The sequence below is a fragment of the Thermobia domestica genome, chromosome 15, assembly GCF_964235325.1.
Source record: "Thermobia domestica chromosome 15, izTheDome1.hap1.1, whole genome shotgun sequence".
NCBI classification, from domain to species: domain Eukaryota; kingdom Metazoa; phylum Arthropoda; class Insecta; order Zygentoma; family Lepismatidae; genus Thermobia; species Thermobia domestica.
The window spans coordinates 120267407-120289067 of NC_137468.1; the positions used below are offsets into that span (position 1 = coordinate 120267407).

A 21661-nucleotide genomic window follows, 5' to 3' on the forward strand; every position below is an offset into this window, starting at 1 on the left:
TATCCATCAGGTAGACTTAGTTTCTTTGTTCTTCATGTTCTTAATGTTGTTTTACTTACATCTTAGGCTCGGAAGAGCCGAAGCAAATAAATCCATAAACTAGAATGTTATACTTGATCAATGCAGGAGTGTATACCTACTTTTGGGCCACCGTGTATAGCTCGTTAGGACATGATGCTTTACTTTTTTTTAAATTTCAACATTTGCAGTGTACCTTTAAAAATGTAATAACGGTCATGTTTTTTTTTCTTTTATATATTCAATTAGAACTGGACAATCTAAACAAAATTTGGAATCGATCGTGAAAGCGGCACGTTTCTAGCACTTGTGGTTTTCGAGATCTCATTGTCGAAAGGATTGCCGACAAATATGTAAACCTAGCATTTTAATATGTAGATGAGACAGAAAATAATAGCAAGTACACAGTAACTGAAAATATTAACCCTGCTTTCAGCCTCTTGTAGCGGCGAGAATGGTTGATTTTAACTTAATAAAATTATCACTCCATTTTATTTTCTTAATTTTTATAAGCACTGTTGCACTCATTTCAGTTCCTCCGTTGACAAAAAACAAGACACAAAAAGAAGTATATATATATATATATACATAAAAGTTGAGCAAACATGACAGCAAAATAGCTAAACCTCTAAAGCAACCTGTACATAAAATTTCAAACGGTGTAAAATATCTATATGAAAGTATTTGTGAATAAACAGAAATGAATAAAATAATGAAAAATAGCATGAAAATATTAAACACGAAAACAAAATATATTAAGTGATTGTAGTTTTCATTCATGAGTTGTCTGCAGGCGCGTTATCAATGGCTATTCCTCTTCAACTTGCAGCGACCGACATGGAATCTGTTGAATTCGGAAATTGTCAGTCTTGGCAGGGTGTCTACTAAAATTCCAAAATGAAATTTCGTGACTTTTTCATGATCTTTTATTTACCAAACCATAAAATTTCGTAACATGCACAAGAGCGAATTTGAGTGCGAATTAGACGCATGAGTGCGAATTTTCACGCATGCGACACAAGTGTGCTTTGCTTGCGATTTGGTAGCGTCTAAAACTGACCATAGGCATTTTTTGTGCTGAATTTTGACGTTTTATAGAACAAATTTTTCCAGTCTGTACTTATATTTGTAGAGATTAAAAAAAAAAAAAAAAAAACCGTGACCCAAAAGCTAAATTTCGTGACTTTTTCTTGACTTTCATGACCATTTTCTCATTTCGTGACTTTTTCATGACTTTCGTGACCGATAGACACCCTGCTTGGGGGTAAGTATGAATGAAGGAAAATGAGGAAATGCATTTCACTGCACACAGACACAAAAAAAAAGAAAGAAAGAAAGAAAAGAAAAGAAAAAGAAAATCCAATGTGCAGAAAATTGTCCCAATAAGCGAATGTCAATAAAATAAAAGTAATGTTCCATATAACGTAAAATATGACTAATATAAAGCATTCTCATGACATGGCAGTGTATACATTCCTAGCGTAAGGAATTTTATCCACAAAGCAAAAGAGACAGTGAAGATGGCAGCATAAGTATCCAGACGACACTAAAAATTGTACAATGCCAGGTCTCGGAAATATATATTATACATGAATTGAGTACAAAATTTTTGGCCTAAAGTAAAAGGAAAACTAAAATAAAAAAAAAAAAAAAATTAAAAAAAACGAAGATTACAACGAAAAATTCTTATGAGTCACTTTTTATATCTGAAAATAGTGCATTAAAGAATACACTGTAGCATTTTTGGCAGAATTCAAATCTTTGATGTACATAAAATATCAGAATTCTTTAAACACAGAATTCTTTTTTTGTGTTGTTCAATGCCTATTTATTCGTCGCAGTAAACTATTTTAGTGTAATATTTATTTTTTAAAAAAATGTACATCTAATTGTTTTATACAGACCTTGTCATTATTGAAGATAAAGCTCCAACTCCTGTTCTATCATCTTTTTCTAAAGTATCCTTTGGTACTAAATCGCTATATGTGGGATTTGCTGTAAGCCACTCCTGTAAGTAGAAAATGCATATATTTAACTGAGAAATTATCAAGATTTATCACACTCATATGCGTTCATAGCGAAAAACTTACGTTGTAAATGCTGACTGTGAGGTTTGTTGGTGAAGAATTTGTCATTCTTTTAATAAAAACATCAAATTTTGCCCACGAACTATATAGTATCGATCAGGCTTGTACCTGAAACATGAATTTAGAGATTAAATTAATTTGTTAATTTTCTTATTAATTTTCTAGGAGTTAAGTTTTCATTGATAATCGTTAAAATAAATTAATAACGATTAGAAGACCAGATGAAATGAATATTTTGTGGCTTATACCAAAAACTTCACGAGCGGTTCCACAACAGTGCTTTGCAGAAATCGATAACTGACGCAAGTGAACACTGTGAATTGAACTTGTGTAAGAAAAATGAAATGAAATCTTTGAGTTTTACATCCCACGGTTATGCCGGTTAGGCTAAAGGAGACGGTGATGATGAGTGATGAAGGAAATGGTGGAATGAAGAAAGTGGGAGGAAACGGGAGAACCCCGAGAAAACCCACGCACACGGTGTTTGTCCACCACAATTTGTGTAAGAGTCATAGTCAATATCCGCTTCTCTCACAGAAGGGTTAGTAATGGTTATAACAGTTTCTCATTACACTCGCCACGTACTTTAGACAACAAATATTTTTCACTGTTAATTAATCATTCTCTCTCTCGTATTAGAGACAATAGTAAAAGCGGTTTAACATCTTTTAAAAGCATTGTTCCGTTCAAAACTTTTGTTTCTCTGCAGTAGAGCGTTCACGTATTTTGTTACAGTGTTTATGCAATTCGACTGCCTCTCTCTCAAAAAGTTAGTCAACAAAGTCTTGTTTGAATAAGAAACATAATAAGGATATTTTGCCGCGTACAAAAACTGTAAATAATTTTTAGAGATAGGAGGACAAACTTACACCACCCCAATTTTTTAAATGAATTTATATATAAAAATTACATTAACACATTTTACGAAAATATTGCGCTAACTTTTTATTCTTAAAGTAGATTGACTAAATTATAAAAACGATGGATATTAAAACAAGGTCCAAAAAAATCTGGATCTTACCCAGTTCAGGGCCATCGTTCTAGTGAATTTATATACAAAATCTAATTAAGACATTTCATGAAGAAAAATATATATATATATATCTGTTAAAAAATTACTAGTGAGCATTTTGTACTGTACATAGAATTTATAACACTGAATCATAAAGAACTTACGTTTAAGTCAATAACTACATACATAATATATTTATTCATAAAGAACTTACATCTAAAATTATAACTACGTAAATATTACATTTAGTTTTCTTTTATCCATGTATACTCCATGGATATCCATATATACTCCATATTTATCCAGTATACACCCTAGTATACATCTTTCCATTTTCTAGTATAAATCTTTTATTATCTACACAATTTAGAGCGAGTTTTCACTTTTACACTATATAATTCGTGGTAATAACTTCTAACCAGGGTGGAAAAAAATCATGATTTTTTTCAAAAAAATCATTTTTGTTGATTTTTTTGATTTAAATCGATTTTTTTGATTTAAATCAAATCTTTTTCTTCGTATTATACAAATCGCAAACTGAAGAAAAAACATTAGGAATTAGTGTTAAATGTTAATTATGCCATTTAAGTGAAAGTATTGGGTTTTAATTTTGAGTTAATTCCCAATCGTTAACCTATTTCAATCCCAAACAATGTTTCTTAAGCATTAAGGAAAAAGTACAGCAATGTATAAGAACAAGTACAGCAATGTATATCAACATGACATTTTTCTTTTCACGAAAGTTACTGATATTTGGCAGGGGCATATTTTTAAACAATTGGAACTAGCTAGCGGCACGATATACATATAAAGTACATAAATTTTGCCTGAAATTAACTAACTAACTCTATGACCTATGGAACCCGGAGGTTCAATGCCATGTTCACAAAAGCTTCCTGACTTCTATCCTTAGTCAACTGAATCCAGTTTCTATTTTGTACTCTTATATCTGCGAGATCCATCTTAATATTGTCCTCTCATCTGTGCCTAGGTCTTCCTAATGGTCGTTTTCCGATTGGACTTCCAGTGAAAACTTTGAAAGCGTTCCTACTTTCTTCCATTCTCGCTACATGTCCTGCCCGCCTGAGCCTCCAAGATTTGATGACCCTAACAATGTTTGGTGAACTATATAAATTACGCAGTTCCTCATCATGAAGTTTTCGCCATTCCTCATTTCCGTTCCTTTTGGTTCCGAATATTCGTTTCAGGATTTTATTCTCAAATACTTTCAGTCTGCGTTCTTCCCTCAGCGTAAGCGACCATGTTTCACAACAGGCATAATTATCGTTTTATATATTTTAAAGCTTCAAATTCCGCGACAGAATTCGCGACGATAAGAGATTTTGAACTGAATAATAACACGAATTCCCTGCTTTTAGTCGATATTTAATTTCTTCGTGAATATCGCTTTCTGATCCAATGTAGGTGCCTTCCATTTCAATTCAGGCAGAGCATGTACCATCACCATCTCAGATATTGTTGAAACTTTTTTTATAGCAACTAGACATGTTTTTAAGAGACCCATATTTTTTTGTTTTGTCGAAAAAAATTTTCCCGCCAAGTAATGGGCCATCAAAGACGGGGAGTACAATTTATGAATTGTAGAAGACATGGAAAATGGTCAACTTTGGAGCCTCACCATTCGGCTATGGAGACAGGTAGAGTTATAATTCTTGTTGTGGTATGTACATAGGGATATAAATAAACTATATTTTATTATAGTTTGGTTTGCGCATGCGTATCTTTTTGTACATAAATTAACAAATGAACGTCAATTTATCTGAAAAGTCGAAGTTTGCGAATTTTTTTCGAGCACTTCCGGTTCGAATTTTAAAATTCTGTTTTCGTGGTTGGTAAGAGCTGGTTACCCGCTTTCCGAAAAAAATTTTGTATCGCTTGTGTGTGCAACCGTTTAGTCGCAAAAAATTCGAGAAATTGTAAAATTTTCAAAAATCGCCATTTTTGGGCGCCATTTTCTCGAAAACACCATCTTTTCAAATTCTGAAATTTTGTCAGATTGTTCAACTTTACATGAATAATAAACACACCAAATACCATTCTCGACCAATGCTTCATGAATTAACTGCAGCCTTTTAAAGTTATCGAAGTTTCGTTAACTTTGATGTCACAGTTAGCAACACTGCAAACAATAAAAGTGCAATGATTTGATGATGTTTGTGGTTCACATTCATTAAATGAAGAATAAAAGGTTTTCTTGACTCTTTTTTTTTTATTATTATTTTGATCAAGAAGGCTCTCTGAAATAGTAAAATGAGCCTCCCCCTACTCCTCCGTTTTGTTAAACCGAAATAATCTGAGGTGGAAATTACGATTACGAAACACACAAATTTTAAGTTTACTTGAAATAGCCATCCAATAAATTCTGATGATCTACAAAAAGCTTGAACTATTAGCTCAGTGATGATTTGGAATGCTGCAGACAAAGTCTCGATTAAGTGCGATGTCACTACAGTGATCGAAAGAGGACAAAAAGTTAAAAAAAAAAAAAAAAAAAAAAAGAAAAGAAACGTTTTCTTACGCGTTTCAAAGAAATTTACTGACTTTTTAAACAGAACAATCCCAACATAAGAATGGGTCACTCGGAATTTTACAGTATTCGACTAAAGTGGGTCAGTCCGCAACCTGCGAGGGAAGTGTGTATGTGTGTGTGTGTGTATTGTGCAAATTTTAAGTTAGCTGCTACTGCGTTGCTACAAATCAAAGGTGCAGCCTGTATTGAAGCTGTCATGAGTGACCTATTTCCTTTAGTAGTATGATCCGTAGAAAATGACAACTGTCTTCTTCAAGAATATGGTGAATGTCCTGGAGTGGAAGGAAAGTGTGGAGTCTTTAATTGTTGATCCTGATGAAAATGAAAGTGTTACATATGCCATATGGAAAACAATAATCTCGTTAAAAAACTGTGCCACTTTCTGGTTTCGTATCGTACATTGCTGGTTTAACTGTAAGAATTGTAATTCATGACTACATGAAGAAAATCCAAAGAGAATTAATTGCTACCGAAAAGCACCGTATAAAATTTTAAGATACAAATTCTATTTCACTTCATGTGGACTTCGGTGAAAACTGGACTGTTAATCTTCAAAGTGAAATTCAGAGTTATCACCGGAATATGAAACAACTGACAGTTTTGTTGTAATAAACGACGATAAAACACACGATTCGGCTCATGTACTCATAGCCATAGACAAGATTCTAAAAATACTCGAAGAAAAGCGAAAATATATTTTATAGAAAAAGGTTTGAATACGTGAAATTAGTGTCTACAATTTCCCAAACCGTGTCAGTGATTTCTGATGGTGTTGCATCCCACTTTAAAAATCGCTTTCAGATGTTCGATATGCAGACAGGTCCGATAAAGCAGTGGTTTTGCAGTGAAACCGGTTTCTGCGACGGTATTGAGGGGGGAGGTGTAAAGAATGTGGCTACGCGGCATAACCTTAAGCAAAAACAGATACACAGTATTAAAACCGCAGAAGAAGAAAATGAAATGAAATCTAAGTTTTACGTCCCACGCTTATGCCGGTTAGGCTAAAGACTGTAATTATAAGAAATGAATGAAATGGTGGAATGCAGAAAGTGGGAGGAAACGGGATAACCCCGAGAAAACCTACGAGCACAGTGTTTGTCCACCACAAAGCCCACACGGCGCGAGCTAGGATCGAACCAGGGACCCCAAGCACCGGAGGTGAACGCTCTACCACTGAGCCACCGCGCCCCCACTAAAACCACAGAAGAATTCGTGAGTATAGTGCAAGTACAAACTCCGGGTATTACTGTCGTTTTGTTGCCTGGAACTGAATTCGACGACTTTCGGAATAAAAAAAGGGAAAGAATGCGACCGGTAACTGGTATTCAACGAAGTCATCTTTGGCTTTCGGAAAATGGCGAAGTTTTTATGGCAGTAATAGGTCACCATGAACTAACTTCATGCTTCCCCCAAAATCGAACTTCTGCAATTCAAAGTATAGATTTATGAAATCTGCAAAAAGGAACTCTTGTTACATACATATATGTATGATAACCAGTGGTGCGTAGCAGAAATATTATGAATAAATCATGAATTACGTGAAGTTGAAGTGCTGTTTATGATTCTACATGGACCTTCAGCATTTGTGACTATCGACAATGTGCTACGCAGGGGCGGATCCAGGACGGACTTCTGGAAGCGGGGGGTAATACTGCTACTTAGAGGTACTTTTAAGAGCCCCAAACTCTGAAATCGGTTTTATTTATATATATAAAAAAAATTCTTCCGCTTGATCCACTCCTGGTCGAGTTGTGAGTGAGCCAACACCTATTGGAGCACCTGCACGGTTACATGCTCTTAGCGAAGACACCAACCAAGCAAATGATTGGTCCATGTAAAATAATAATAATAATAATAAAATCAGGGAAATTTTGTTTCCGAAGACCATTTTAAGTAAGTGAATTGAAATTTGTGCGTTTCGTAATCGTAATTTCCACCTCAGATTATTTCGGTTTAACAAAACGGAGGAGTAGGGGGAGGCTCATTTTACTATTTCAGAGAGCCTTCTTGATCAAAATAATAAAAAAAAAGAGTCAAGAAAACCTTTTATTCTTCATTTAATGAAAGTGAACCACAAACATAATCAAATCATTGCACTTTTATTGTTTGCAGTGTTGCTAACTGTGACATCAAAGTTAACGAAACTTCGATAACTTTAAAAGGCTGCAGTTAATTCATGAAGCATTGGTCGAGAATGGTATTTGGTGTGTTTATTATTCATGTAAAGTTGAACAATCTGACAAAATTTCAGAATTTGAAAAGATGGTGTTTTCGAGAAAATGGCGCCCAAAAATGGCGATTTTTGAAAATTTTACAATTTCTCGAATTTTTTGCGACTAAACGGTTGCACACACAAACGATACAAATTTATTTTCGGAAAGCAGGTAACCAGGTCTTATCAACCGCGAAAACAGAATTTTAAAATTCGAACCGGAAGTGCTCGAAAAAAATTCGCAAACTTCGACTTTTCAGATAAATTGACGTTCATTTGTTAATTTATGTACAAAAAGATACGCATGCGCAAACCAAACTATAATAAAATATAGTTTATTTATATCCCTATGTACATACCACAACAAGAATTATAACTCTACCTGTCTCCATAGCCGAATGGTGAGGCTCCAAAGTTGACCATTTTCCATGTCTTCTACAATTCATAAATTGTACTCCCCGTCTTTGGTGGCCCATTACTTGGCGGGAAAATTTTTTTCGACAAAACAAAAAAATATGGGTCTCTTAAAAACATGTCTAGTTGCTATAAAAAAAGTTTCAACAATATCTGAGATGGTGATGGTACAATTTTATATTTTTTTGCCTGAGTTGAAATGGAAGGCATCATCTATACATAGCAGGCACGTTTTTATACTTTTCTGTTGGCTATTTTATTTCCTGACAATTTTTCCTGCACAGGCGCGGCAAATTTTCTGCGATCACATCGCAGATCGCGGCATGTTCTGGAATGGGGTCAAGTGTCCACTATATCAAAAGTATTATTCGATATTTTAACGCATCCAAAATTTGTCGTATTACGATCCCGAGGAACTTTTATGTATTTATTACATAAATTTCGCCCAAAATTTTAAAATCTTTTTTTTTTTTTTTTTTCGCAGAGGGGATCGGGCTCCTCTAAATACGCCCCTATTATCTGGAAACAAACAAATAGACGTAGACACAAAAGAGTTTTCATCTTAAATGTTCATGGTGATTTCCCCGTTGGAATAGAAATTTTAAAACCCTGTGTTACAAAGAGAAGAAAGCAGGGTTCACTCGTTACCCGCTGAAATGGGATTTTCCCTGATCGTTCTCTACATGATACTTGTTTTCATACTGTGCTTACATACATTTGAGTCTCATTGTATTATGATCATTATCTTCCATTATTGAAATAACAGAAGAGAAACGGGATTTTACTTACTTTCACTTTAAATTAATTCATTTCGGAATTTGATTTAAATCAACGATTTTTATTAAAAAGATCAAGTGATTTAAATCTTGATTAAAATCGTGATTTAAATCAGACTGATTTAAATCAATCCACCCTGCTTCTAACTAAATTCGCCTTACAATATTCATTTTGACTGAACAAACATTCGTTACATTCATTAAATATGAACTCTTATGTAAAGTACTTTTACAATTTTTACCTGTTATATTCTATTCAGTATATTTTTCATTTTAATCGGAAAACTGTTCTATAGTTATTTCTTTAACTTCATCTTGTTTATTTCTCGTAGTTCGTATCTATTATTTTAAGAGTAATCTCTCATGTCGAAATACTTAATAAGACTTTCCATATCTTCGTATATATCCTTTGCTTGAGTATGATAAATATAACTGTCAGTATCTTTATATACTGTTTCAATTTTGGCTTCAGATTTTGGTTTCACTGCGTAATGGAAGCTATACATTAAATATTTTGACAAATTTAATATCGATATATCCACTTAGGTTGGTTTTTAATTCTCTAGGTTTCTGTCTGTCTGTTATTTCGATTTTTCAATCTTGAGCCCTCCATTCGATAAAGCATCAAAAACTATCTGACAAACTGATGAAATTTTTCATGTCACTCTTACCGTTCCCGAGATATTGGTCAAAAATGGCCGATTTCCGGAGATTTAAGGAGCCATATTTCGAGAACTGTAGGTTATAGAGAAATGATATTGGTGTTGATTAATACTTAAGAGAATGGTGAACATTTTGGTACCAAATAGTAACCGGTGGCCACTGGCTAACTGGTCACCGTTTCTAAGATATTAGCCTAAAAATTTGGAATTTCGGGAGATTCTCGGAGACGGTGAGTCATAGAGAGAGAGAGAGAGAGAGAGAGAGAGAGAGAGAGAGAGAGAGATATGATATTTTGCGATCTTTTTCGAGAAAGAGAAGAAGGTGCGCATACAAAGATTTACTTTTACATGTAGGAACAATCACAGTTATCCTTCCTGTTCATTCTTTTTAAGTTCGTTCTGGCAATGCTCTTTGAGCATTCTCAACTGGTTTAATCTTGTTTAGTTGCACAACTACTAAGTTCTCCGATACACTGTTGTGCTCTTATACTTTGGTTTCGTTACAAACTTCTCGTGTTATATGCACCAAAGGTAAGCGCTCCACCATCGCGCTCTATAAATTAAATAAGTAGAAGGCCCTATATAATTGAATATTGTATGTAAGAAACTTATTGTCCATAAAGATTCTTTCTCTTCAAGCTTTGCAAATAGCCGATGCTTTGTAATGTATGTCAAAGAAATAAATGCATGTTTTTCGGCATAGTATCGTCTCTCGTCTGCCCCTTGCTGCTATTGGTGTTATAAAAATAGTGTTGAGTTGATTTTGAGTTGAACGTTTCTTTCAACAGCGAGGCTATATGAGATGTGGGCCTACCAATTAACGTGGAATCCGAACTACATGAGCTCACATCGGGAATGACTCCGAGTGTCCCACACCAAAGGCGCGTATTATCTGTCACATAAAAAAATGCATGTTTTCCACAGGATAGTATCTTTTGCCCCTTACTATGGAAATTAAATCGATAGACGTTCCTTTCTACCACCTTGCGATTTAATTAAATATTGTAAAGATTTTAAATGCTCAATCCCTAACCAAATGGGTAAATGCATGATCTCTCTCTTTGCAGTTCACACACGACACTATAGAAATATAGCAAAACTTAATAAAAACAAAGGAAGAAAAAAAACAACGTCCTCTCACAGCATGAACCTTACGGTTATTGCCATATACAGGGTGTCTACTGGAATACCAGAAAGTAAATTCATGACTTTTTCATGACTTTTCATGACCTTTTTGTTCAAATTTTCATGACCATGGCGATAAAAATTTACCATTAGTAATAATAAACCCCTACCATCAGTGGTGCATCGGTTAAGATGAAGATCACATTATGTTCTTATTTGTCTAATGTACATAATGTCGATTAGCTGACAACTAATTTTAAAATGCAAGAGCAATTTAAAAGGCAGTAAACAAATTTTTAATTGCGATTCAAGTATGGGTTTAAGGCTTACCAGGTTTTACAGATTTAAAAAAATCTTATGAACAGTCCCGTTACATTCAGCTAGGTTTTTTATCTGCATTTTATGTACTCTGAATTCTAAGTTTATAATTTTCGTTTACAAGAAAAGACTGATTACGTAAATATACAATTCTTTTCCATCGTGTCATATTTGAAATTAGCATACATAAACATACTGATAAGACTACTGAATTTGTTCGTAATGGAACCTTCATCCTGGATGGGGTCTGATGCCTTCTTTCTTCTCTTTTTTCAAAGGTACTTTCACAAATATTTTTTCCCATAGTTTGCATACTAGTATCACATCAAAACTTAAAAAAAATGAACACAAAAATGGACATCTTGATTGAATATCACATAATTAAAGAACTTATCACATAATTAAAGAGCTTATCACATAATTAAAGATTCAACTTATCACATAATTAAAGATCATAGTGAGTTTAGTAAAAAACATTTCATAAAGCTTAATATGTAAAAAATTATATTAGTTTACATAGAGTCTGGATACTTTCATATACTTTTAAGCTAGTCATATACTTTTAAGCCCTTTCCAAAGTATTCATAATTTTAGGGGTCGCTGAGATAAATAGTGACATTTTAATCCAATTCAACTTCAAGGTCATACTCCACTCTCTAGGAGTGAGGTTGGGAGGGGGGCGAGATTTTAAAAGTAATCAAAAACGACCGATATTAGTGTTAAATTCATAGTTTTCGAGGTCTCTGAGTTTAACGATATCAGTTGTCATGATGTTCAAGTTCATCGTCACCCCTTGGAGTGGGGGTAGGAGAGGATGACTTTTTCAGATAAGATAGCTAATTAGTAACTACTGTAATTAGAGCGAATTAAAAACATTAACATATTTTCTCGTGCTTGCACGGAACTATGCGGGTTGCTAGTCTTAAATATCACTTATTGTGAATCTTAAAGAAATAATCTAAAATTCTGCCGCCTTGTGCTCGAGCACAGAATAGCTAAATACGGGCCTGCTCTTACCAGTGAATCACTCTATACTGTATTTGAAGTTTTAATTCTGAGTATAATTATCCATCTAGCAGAAATTTGTCTGAAATTAAGCACTCAGAGAACTGCCCAAAGACAAAACAAATTATAAAAGAAATTTGTTTTTTTTTAAAAAAAAAAAAAAAATAGATAATCAAATTTAAAATCTGCAAACTCAAACGAATAATATTATTTGCATAAGTCTAAAGGCCCAAAAATACACAATTTACATTTCTTAGAAGTAAAGAAATAGCAGATCAGAAAGTTGGACAGTAAAAAGTTGTTACTATATTACAGAGACTAGAAGATGAAATGGGGAGCAGCTAGGAAGACAGTAAAGTACCAGTTAGCCAGCACTAACTGGTGGGGGAAATTCTCACAATTACTGACCTGATACAACTGTTTCAGTACATGCAGTATGAGGTATAAAAGTATGAAGTATAAAAATATACTCTGAGATTTCAGATTTTCATGACCAGTTGGGTAAATAAAGGACTTTTTCATGGCTTTCATGACCACTAAGCAAAATATACGACTTTTTCATGACTTTCATGACTTTCATGACCAGTAGACACCCTGATATAGTACAGTAGATGATTTGTGTTTCTTATTCCGTAGTTCATTGAATCCGTGCAGAATTCCCATTCCCGAGACTAGCGTTCGTATCTTACAAGGAGAAAGCAGACTTTGGTAAATTAACTTCTTGGCCATTTTCTGCAAGGTGACAGTGCAAATTTAAAGTGTTCATATTACAAACTGGGAGAGCACAATTGCCTAATATAGAAGAGAAGAAGCTTCTTAAAGTTTTCGACTGGCCGCATATGTCGTACATTGCGCAAATTCATCAAGTGACGGAATGGTAGAATCAGTAGCATCTTTGACTCACGCGCGAAGGTTTTCGGGTTTGATTTCTGCTGAACTCAACTTTTTTTTTTTTTTTTTTTTTTTGCTTCAACCAATAAAATAGACATTTGTAGCTAAAAGTAAAATGTTAATTCACCATATGTTTATAATGAATTAAAACAATAAAAATATTCAAATCAGTGGTAAAACCTTTCAATGTTCCTATTTCGTAAATCGTCCCTCTCGAGACAAAGGGGCGTATCTCAATTTTACAACTTTTCCAGGAGTGATCTCGTAAGTTACATACCTGACACGAAGGATATCAAACTAAATTTTAAAAGAAAACGAAAGAATAAATAATAATAAAAGGTTTAAACTTGTTTCCTGGAAAAATTAAGAAAATGAGATACGCCCTTTTGTCTCGAGAGGGACGATATATTGATATCAAGAGTTATATTATGGTGACCACAGTCGTTGTGTAAAAAATGTTCTTGACGCTTCGTGTCTACAATTGTTGACAGTGTGTGTATTTCAAGCACTAGCGCAAATGGCACGGAAGAATGAGGGGGACATATCCCCTCCAATCTTGGAACTGAGTGACTGTTCCCCCCGATAATCCGATTTTAAATGTGTTTTTCGGGGAGAAATGTGATGACTTGTGTCCGATTGCCACAAAGGAAAATGAGATGAAATTAATATCCTCCAAGAATAAGCCTCAAATTTGCCCGCCTCCGAATGTTGAAGACAACTCTGCTCTCCTGATCCTCCACAGTATTGTTTTTCAACTTCATAAATATTTTGAACATCGCTTTTTAAAAAAGTATGGGAACGGTGTTACCCATCCTTCCCCCAATGTTGGAGACAGATTTTGCCGCATATTACAAAGGGAATAAGGAGGAAATCTGCTTTGGTTATAATAACATTCAGTATTACCATAGGGATTTCCTTATCATCCTCCTTGTAATTCTTACACTGTCAACAGATGTACACACGAAACGTCAAGATCATTTTTACACAACGACTGTGGTAACCATAATATAACTCGTTATATCAATATATTTACGAAATAGATTACATTTCGTTGCTAGGTAACATGCAACATTGAAAGATTTTACAACTGATTTACATATTTATATTGTTTTAATTCATTATAAACATATAGTGAATTAACATTTTACTTGTACCTACAAGTGGCTACTTTATTGATTGAAACAAAAAACTAAAAATTGACTCAAGCGGTAATCGAACCTGTGACCCTTCACACGTGAGTCACAAATGCTACTGATTTGGCTATGCCGTCACTTCATAAATTAGCGCAACGTATGACATATGCGGCGAGTCGAAAACTTTAAGACGCTTTTTCTCTGCTATATTAGGCCATTGCACTGACCCAGTTTGTTATATGAACACTTTAAATGTGCAGTATCACCTTGCAAAAAATGGCAGAGAAGTTCATTTACCAAAGTCTGCTTTCTCCTTGTTACTCTTACTTCTTTTTTCATTTTCATTTTTCACTGATCAGGTAGGACTCCAGTAGAAAGAAAAATACGGTTACAGTTTAAAGTGTAATTCGATATTCTGCAAGTAATTATTTATATATTTATTGTCAAGCGAAGAAAATGAAGTAGATTTCACAAGTGTAAAACTGTTCTAGAAATTAATCTTAATAAAAACTATGAATAAGTTTACAGCTCGAAGATAAATGTAATTCTCTTCAATTGTTGTTCATAATTAGCTATGGTCAAAGAGATGGATTTCAATTGTTTTGTGTATGGTCAGCACAATGGTTTTCATCATCTTTATTTCTGGAATTGAACATAGCTGTTTTTGTTTTCGTTTAGATATAAAATACTCATCTTTAGTTCTTAACTAAACAAAGATCATAGTTCAAAATGTCACTATATCATTACATTTCGTTATATAAAGAAATGAAAAAAATAATACATTTACACTTGAAAATGTCGAAGGTAATATGGCAAATGTTTTGAACAATTCTATAATAGAATTAAGCAGTTTTTTATAATAAAACAAACTCCAGTGAAATGCAGGGTATTTGAAGTTGGCAAAATATTTGCCCCTATATGCTGAAATGCAAGTATCTTGAATATACATTTTGAATTTGATTCTCGATAGAATCTGGAATATATTTAGAACTTTAAACTTTGAAGAACGCAGCACTAATTTGATGTCCCATGGTTATATTATTGACGTTACCAACTGACTAAACTACGGATAAATCCAGGGAGTAACTCACTCAACCAGCTCCTGTTTTCCGATTTTTTATATATATTAACGTATCTAACAATGGATTTTTGGTGAAAAGATATGCTTTCCTTTGCATATATTCAGGGGAACATGTAACGTCTACATTTCATTAGCAAATATAGCAACTGATCAAATTGAATAATGCCAAAAATAGCCTACTTTGCTTGCTAGAACTTATTTTTGGTGGAAGTTCCAATATAATTTTTTCTTTTCTTTTCTTTTTCTTTTTTTGAAGTGTTTGGATACTTCGGAAGGTTTTGCAGAATGCTTGGTATTATACATATATGTTTTGTCCTGTTTGGTACGAAAAGAAATTTTGTTATGAAGAAAATGATCTGCAGAGGTCTTTCTAGAATGACTGTTATTAGTTGTAGTAGCTGACTTGACTTTAGCGTCCCATTCAGCAGCGAGGCTATATGAGACATAGACTTACAGCTGAACGTGAGATCCGAAACGCATGAGCTCCCGCCGAGAATCGAACTCCGTTTTTTTAGAAAAAAGTATCTGACCCCACAGCCAATCCTTATTCGTTCGGGTTGGAACAGACCCTATTATTATGCTGGTATTGGGAAGCAGCGATGAAACTGCTTAAGAATTTCGTGATCTGGAAGCAGTTACACTTGTGTCCCGATATGACTGGAACAGACCTGGAGACGACGAAACGTCGTCATACACACGGAAAACTTGTATGATACTGTTAGTAGAACTTATGTGCTTTCTATTGGACTAGTGGCTAGCGCGTGCGTTTTTGGTTCTTGTAGTCTTGGGATCGATTCCCGTTAAACTTTGAGGAAAGTATATGGGAAAAATGTTAAAGAATATACATGCAAAAGTCTGGTGCCAGTGTTTTGTAAGCTACTGACAAAATAATAGAAAGACAGGACAGAAAATCTCTTGCGAACTTGAAACTGAACAATATTTTCGCATTCATGCTTAATTTGCTAGTAGCCTGACACATTAAATTCAATGAAATTTAAATATTACACACTAAATTTGCTACTTCACTGTTGATAACACAGAAAATGCTAGGTATTTTTAAACAATAACCATAACACATTTTTATATCAATAAATAACTTAAATAAATAACAAAACAGTAACAATACTATTAATCTACAGTATATCTGCATAGCATATAAATGAAAAACACGTTGTTTATCATAACGAAAAATGGCTGAACCGTTCGAAATGAATTTTATTAATATAGTTAACACCTACCTCGGACTGGATTGTTGTCACGCCTTTTTATTGAAAGGCGTATCCTAACAGAGGAGGTGTAAAAATGTACTCCAAAAATAGAATCTCTCACGTTTGTGAGATGAAATTTGATACATAAATTCCTTGTTTAAAACGCGTGTGCACGTGTCCGACCGTGTTTAGAAATTTCGGCAACTTGTATCATTTTTGCTCAGTATTTAAGATGATGACATCGAGGTTGTGTCTTGTCTTCACAGCAAAACGGATGAAGCACTTGAAAATCTTTTTAATATACGGTATTTAGCATTTGGTCCAGTCGGGTTCTTATCATTCGTTAACACATATATCATAAGAGGAACAGATGAACATAAACATCTTACTTTAAAATATGTAAGCCCATATTTCGTTGTCCTTAAAAGTGCACTTTTGAGGGGAAAATGGGGCGAGTTCCAAATAAGACGGTCAATATGTAAAAGTGACATCGTGATTGTCTATCCGATCATCACGGGAAATCAAATCAACCGTTTGAAATAAATATTTGAATACATTTAGTACTTGGAAGAAAATGATTAGCTGACGTCCACTGGAAACTTGACAAAACTTTGATACAATTTAGAGGATAGTCAAATATGCCTAAATCTAACATTGCAGGTGGAAGGGAACACGACGAAAGAAGTAATAGCGGATTAAAATTTAGCATTAGAAGTCATTGAAGAACAGAATGTGATGCGCGCAAACGAAAAAAAAAAAAAAGTAACGTTGCCGACAACAACACACTCGATGGTGCTTATCGAAAGACCCATAAACGCTATTCATTAGCTCATTCTTCACGGTTTGGATTGTAAGAAATAAAATTATTTCTTCGTGCTAATACGCCTCTCAAAACGAAATGTTATATTTCTGCAAAATTTACTTTTCTCATATGACTGGATAATTAAAAAAAAAACTTCTATTGTGGTGAAGAAAACAAAACCATATGACAAGCTAGATTTGATCTGAAGATCCCATGATCTTTACTATCACAGGGGAATTGTTTGCAATGACACTGAAACATTGAGTGGTCTGTTCGAGAAAGGCAAAGCTCTTTACATGGAAACTTTTTGCTTGTTTCGTTTTTATTTTGTTTGCTCTAGGTTTTTCATAGAATACATGAAAAAGAAATAAGTTTTTTGCTTAGGTACCCAGGAATACTATTTAACTGATCAGAAAACATCAATCTACTGGTGAAATGATATGAGGTAATGTGTAGCATTTTGTTTTCACGCCATCGATAGCAGCAAGGGGCATAGGAATTACATAAAAGACAGTGTGTTGTTATGAACTACTAATATCTTTTGCAAGAAAGATTTCCACGTGTTACTTCGTGGCTCAGGGGATAAGTGAGAGATTACAATACACAAGTTCGCACGATCGAGTCTTGTCCACTGGTATTATGTTTTTCCATTTTCATTGTTTAACGGTGAAAGTGACGTAGATACATTTTCATTGGCATGCAAAGGAAAAAAAAATGGAAGGGAATACGTAGCCCTGAAGAGGGCTGTTTATATATAAGTGTTTACTAGGAGCTCCAATGACCTTCTTCCTCGATGACTGCCTGGAGCCTTCTGGGCATGCTCTCGGTAAGTCTGAGGAGAAAGCGTTCACTAAGGGCGACTTCTTCCCAGGTGTTTGCAACGATTTCCCATAGTTCATTTTTTGTGGATGGAGGGGGATTAGGCCAGTTCTCCTTCATCACCCTTTTGACCTCTGCCCATACTGTCTCAATTATATTCATATCGGCTCCACGTGGTGGCCAATCTAGGACCTCGAAATCAGCCTGCTGCGAGAGCCAATTCTGAACTAATTGACACATATGAACCGGAAACCTGTCGCGCTGAAACTGGATTACTCCATCGGGGTAGAGAAAACGCACAGATGGCAACATAACATCCCGAAGGATATGTAAGTATTGCTCACCTGTAAGACGCCCCTCTACCCTATGGAGTACTCCAAGGCACTGTGATGTCATGAAACCCCAAGCAGATAGAGATACACGCCCACAGTGACGTTTGTGGAAAATATATCTGGAATCATGCCTGGAGCCTCCCGGACGATACATGACTACTGGGCCGTTATTTGAGGAAGACGATGTGCATTCGTCTGTGAACGCAACATTTCTCCAATCACGAATCACATTTTCTTCCGCAAATTCAAGCCGTCGTCTTATATACTCTTCCCCGAGAAATTCTTTCACAGCAGCACGACGGGTGTGAAGATTGGGCTTCCCTAAGACGCCGTACAGCAGTATCTCGAGAGCCTGGAAAAGCTTATGCGTGCCGAAGTTGTCTGGCGGTCATGTTGGGATTCAGTCGCGCGGCAGCAACAAACTTGCGTCCTGCTCTGGTGTCGTCACACGACGCCTACCACTACCTCGGCACCGCATAGTTTCTCCAGTCTCTCGAAAACGTTTTATCCACTTCTGTGCTGTTCTTGGTAAAACTCCACACCTTTCAGCGGCTTGAGAAGCGCAATAGCCTTCTTGCACTAAAGCGACAACACGCTCTTTTCTATTCTCAGCCATTTCTGACTTCTACCCTTTTCACGAGTTGCAGGTTAAATGAGCACCCCTTTTAGTGTAAGCTATCAAACGGAATGCGCAGTTGGTTACTCCAAGAGCTAGTAAAATAGTAGTTTTTATTTGCTAAGAGCCAGAAAACACTTCTTATTTCGATATATGTGGTTTGACTTCAGGCGAGCACTTCACAACTGTTTACAGATTGATAAGATATTTGGTATTCTGTTCAACTTTCCTTCAGGCAATTTTAAACGTAATAGACAATATTTGTCTGACCTTGCAAGTGCCTGAGTCAGAAAACAAAATCAATGAAAATGTTTTCAACATAACATTTTCGATTTAAGTTTATCTCCTATCCATTTTTGTTACGACTGACTCCTTTAGAAATGTCAGCTCTCTTTTTTGGCCCGTATAAGGAAATTCTATTGCTGTTTTTCAACATTCAATATGTTTGGCAAAATTAACACTTTCCAATAAAGTTAAACAAGCATATGTTTCACAGACAAAACAATATATAATGTTCTACTTTCCAGTTTAAAATTTAAAATATTTTTTCCAGTGCTATATCTGCTATACAGCGTTTTATTTGTAGAGGGTAAGAGGAACTTACGTAATTACTGCTTTCCCAGGGTGGGAATGATAGTTTCACAACTTTAGAAACCTAACAATTTTCATAGGCATTATCAGTTAGGCAACATTCATTCTAAAAATATTGCAACTATAGTTGTACTCATTTGGTGTTCCCCTAGGGTACTAGGAATTGAAATCAGGATCTCTAACTCCGCAGTCCAGTATGCTAACCGTACGACCACAGAGCACGGGTCTGACAAACCACATTTTCATAACGTATTGGTACACCTCCTTTTCCCGTATCGATTAAAGTGCTATCCGTGAAGGAACTGTTTTCAATTCTGGGTGAAATCAATCACTTTTTTCTGGAGAATCTAAATGTGTAATAAGAAATGGGGGTCCCACTTTAAAGTTTTAAAGTTACTCCCTACCGCCGAAGGGGGTGGGGATAGCGGATTGTGTTTGGTATCATTGAACTATACATATAAAGCAGAAACATATATTCTCATTTTGGGCGTGTGATTTCAATTTGATATTAACTTAGAAATCTATTTGAACTTTAGTAGTGCTAGCATTTCCATAGCGTCATCTTCCTATACAATAATAGGGTGAATAAAAGTGACAGAAGTTTGAAAGCTGTCAGTTTATCTGATTTTGTTTTTATAACTAGTTCAAATGTTCAAAATATAACGTTATATTTAGAAAAAATAAAATATCCTTATATTGAAAGAAAACCGGACTGGGAACCGAACCGTCAATCATCATTACTGTAATTTCAAGTGCCTCGCTAATCCCACTTATTTTCTTCTTAAGTTACGTCGCGAAAGGCGGCGATGAAGTTCACTTACCAAAGTCTGCTTTCCCCTTACCAGTAATTTGTGTATATTTCCTACTCGGTTATACATGTTTTACAGTAACCTTGAATGATAGAGACACAAACACAGACACATCGAGAACATTTAAAATTCCAAAAGTTCTCCCACTGGGAATCGAACCCGGGACCCTGTACACCACAGACGCACATACTAGACACTAGACTACACAGCCAAGTTATAAAGCCAGCGCGTTTTAATAGTTCTACTGGAAATGCGCGAGATATTCATTTGTAATTCATTGACTGATTTATTCGAGAGAGGCAAAGCACTTTACTTTGAATCCTTTTCTTTGTTTCGTTTTTACTGTGTTTATTGTTTGTATTTTTCGTACAGTGCTTGAAAAAGCAAATACATTTTTCGCTACGGTGTCGAGAAATATTATTTTAACTGATCTAAAACAAAAATCTGCCAGTGAAGTAATGTGGGGTAATGTGTGGTATTTCAGTTTCATACCGAGTTCTTTCGTAGCTAAGCGGTTAGCGTACGTACCTTTGACGTAAGAGAGCCGGTTCGATTCTCGGTGTGAGTTCATGTGGTTCGGATTCCACGTTAATCAGTAGGTAAACGTCTCATATAGCCTCGCTGCTGAAAGGGATGTTAAAATCAACTCAACATTATTTTTAAACCATCAATAGAAGCAAAAGGTAGACGATACTATCCTGCTAAAAACATGCATTTATTTCTTTGGCACATATTACAAAGTATCGAATTATTTGCGACATTAATTACAAAAGCTTCAAGAAAAAGAAGCTTTATGAACATTAAGTCGCTTCAAGCATTCAAATCGCTTTGTAAAAATCCAGATTATGAATTAAAATAACTTTTTTACGTTGTAATTGAAAATACAAGAATATATTGTTTTGTATCTCTGTCACATACTCTCTTGCTCTCTATATATACACCTGTATATTACAATAGGTATCAGGAACATGAATAATTTTGATTTTGGACGTGTGATTTAAGGTTGGTATTCAAATCAGAAATCTGTTCCCATTATAACAATGTTAACGTTCCTCATTTTAGCGTCTTCGTGTATAAATGATGACAGGGTGAATAAATGTAACTGGGTTTTCAAACGTGATAGTTCATCTTATTTTGTTTTTTTCAGGCACTTGAAAACAGAACTTTATATTTAGAGAAATGTTTCCATATATTGAAAA

General features: G+C 34.9%; 1 protein-coding gene across 1 annotated transcript in view; it reads right to left on the reverse strand.

Moving 5' to 3' along the window:
* Positions 1-1867: 1867 nt before the first annotated feature.
* The window catches only part of LOC145671219 (peroxisomal targeting signal 1 receptor-like), a 375788-nt gene continuing 355994 nt past the window's right edge, over positions 1868-21661 (reverse strand). Inside the window, exon 10 of the mRNA XM_081740101.1 lies at positions 1868-2026. Coding sequence (XP_081596227.1) covers positions 1913-2026 — 114 coding nt within the window. The 3' untranslated portion in view covers positions 1868-1912. The remainder of the gene's footprint in view (positions 2027-21661) is intronic.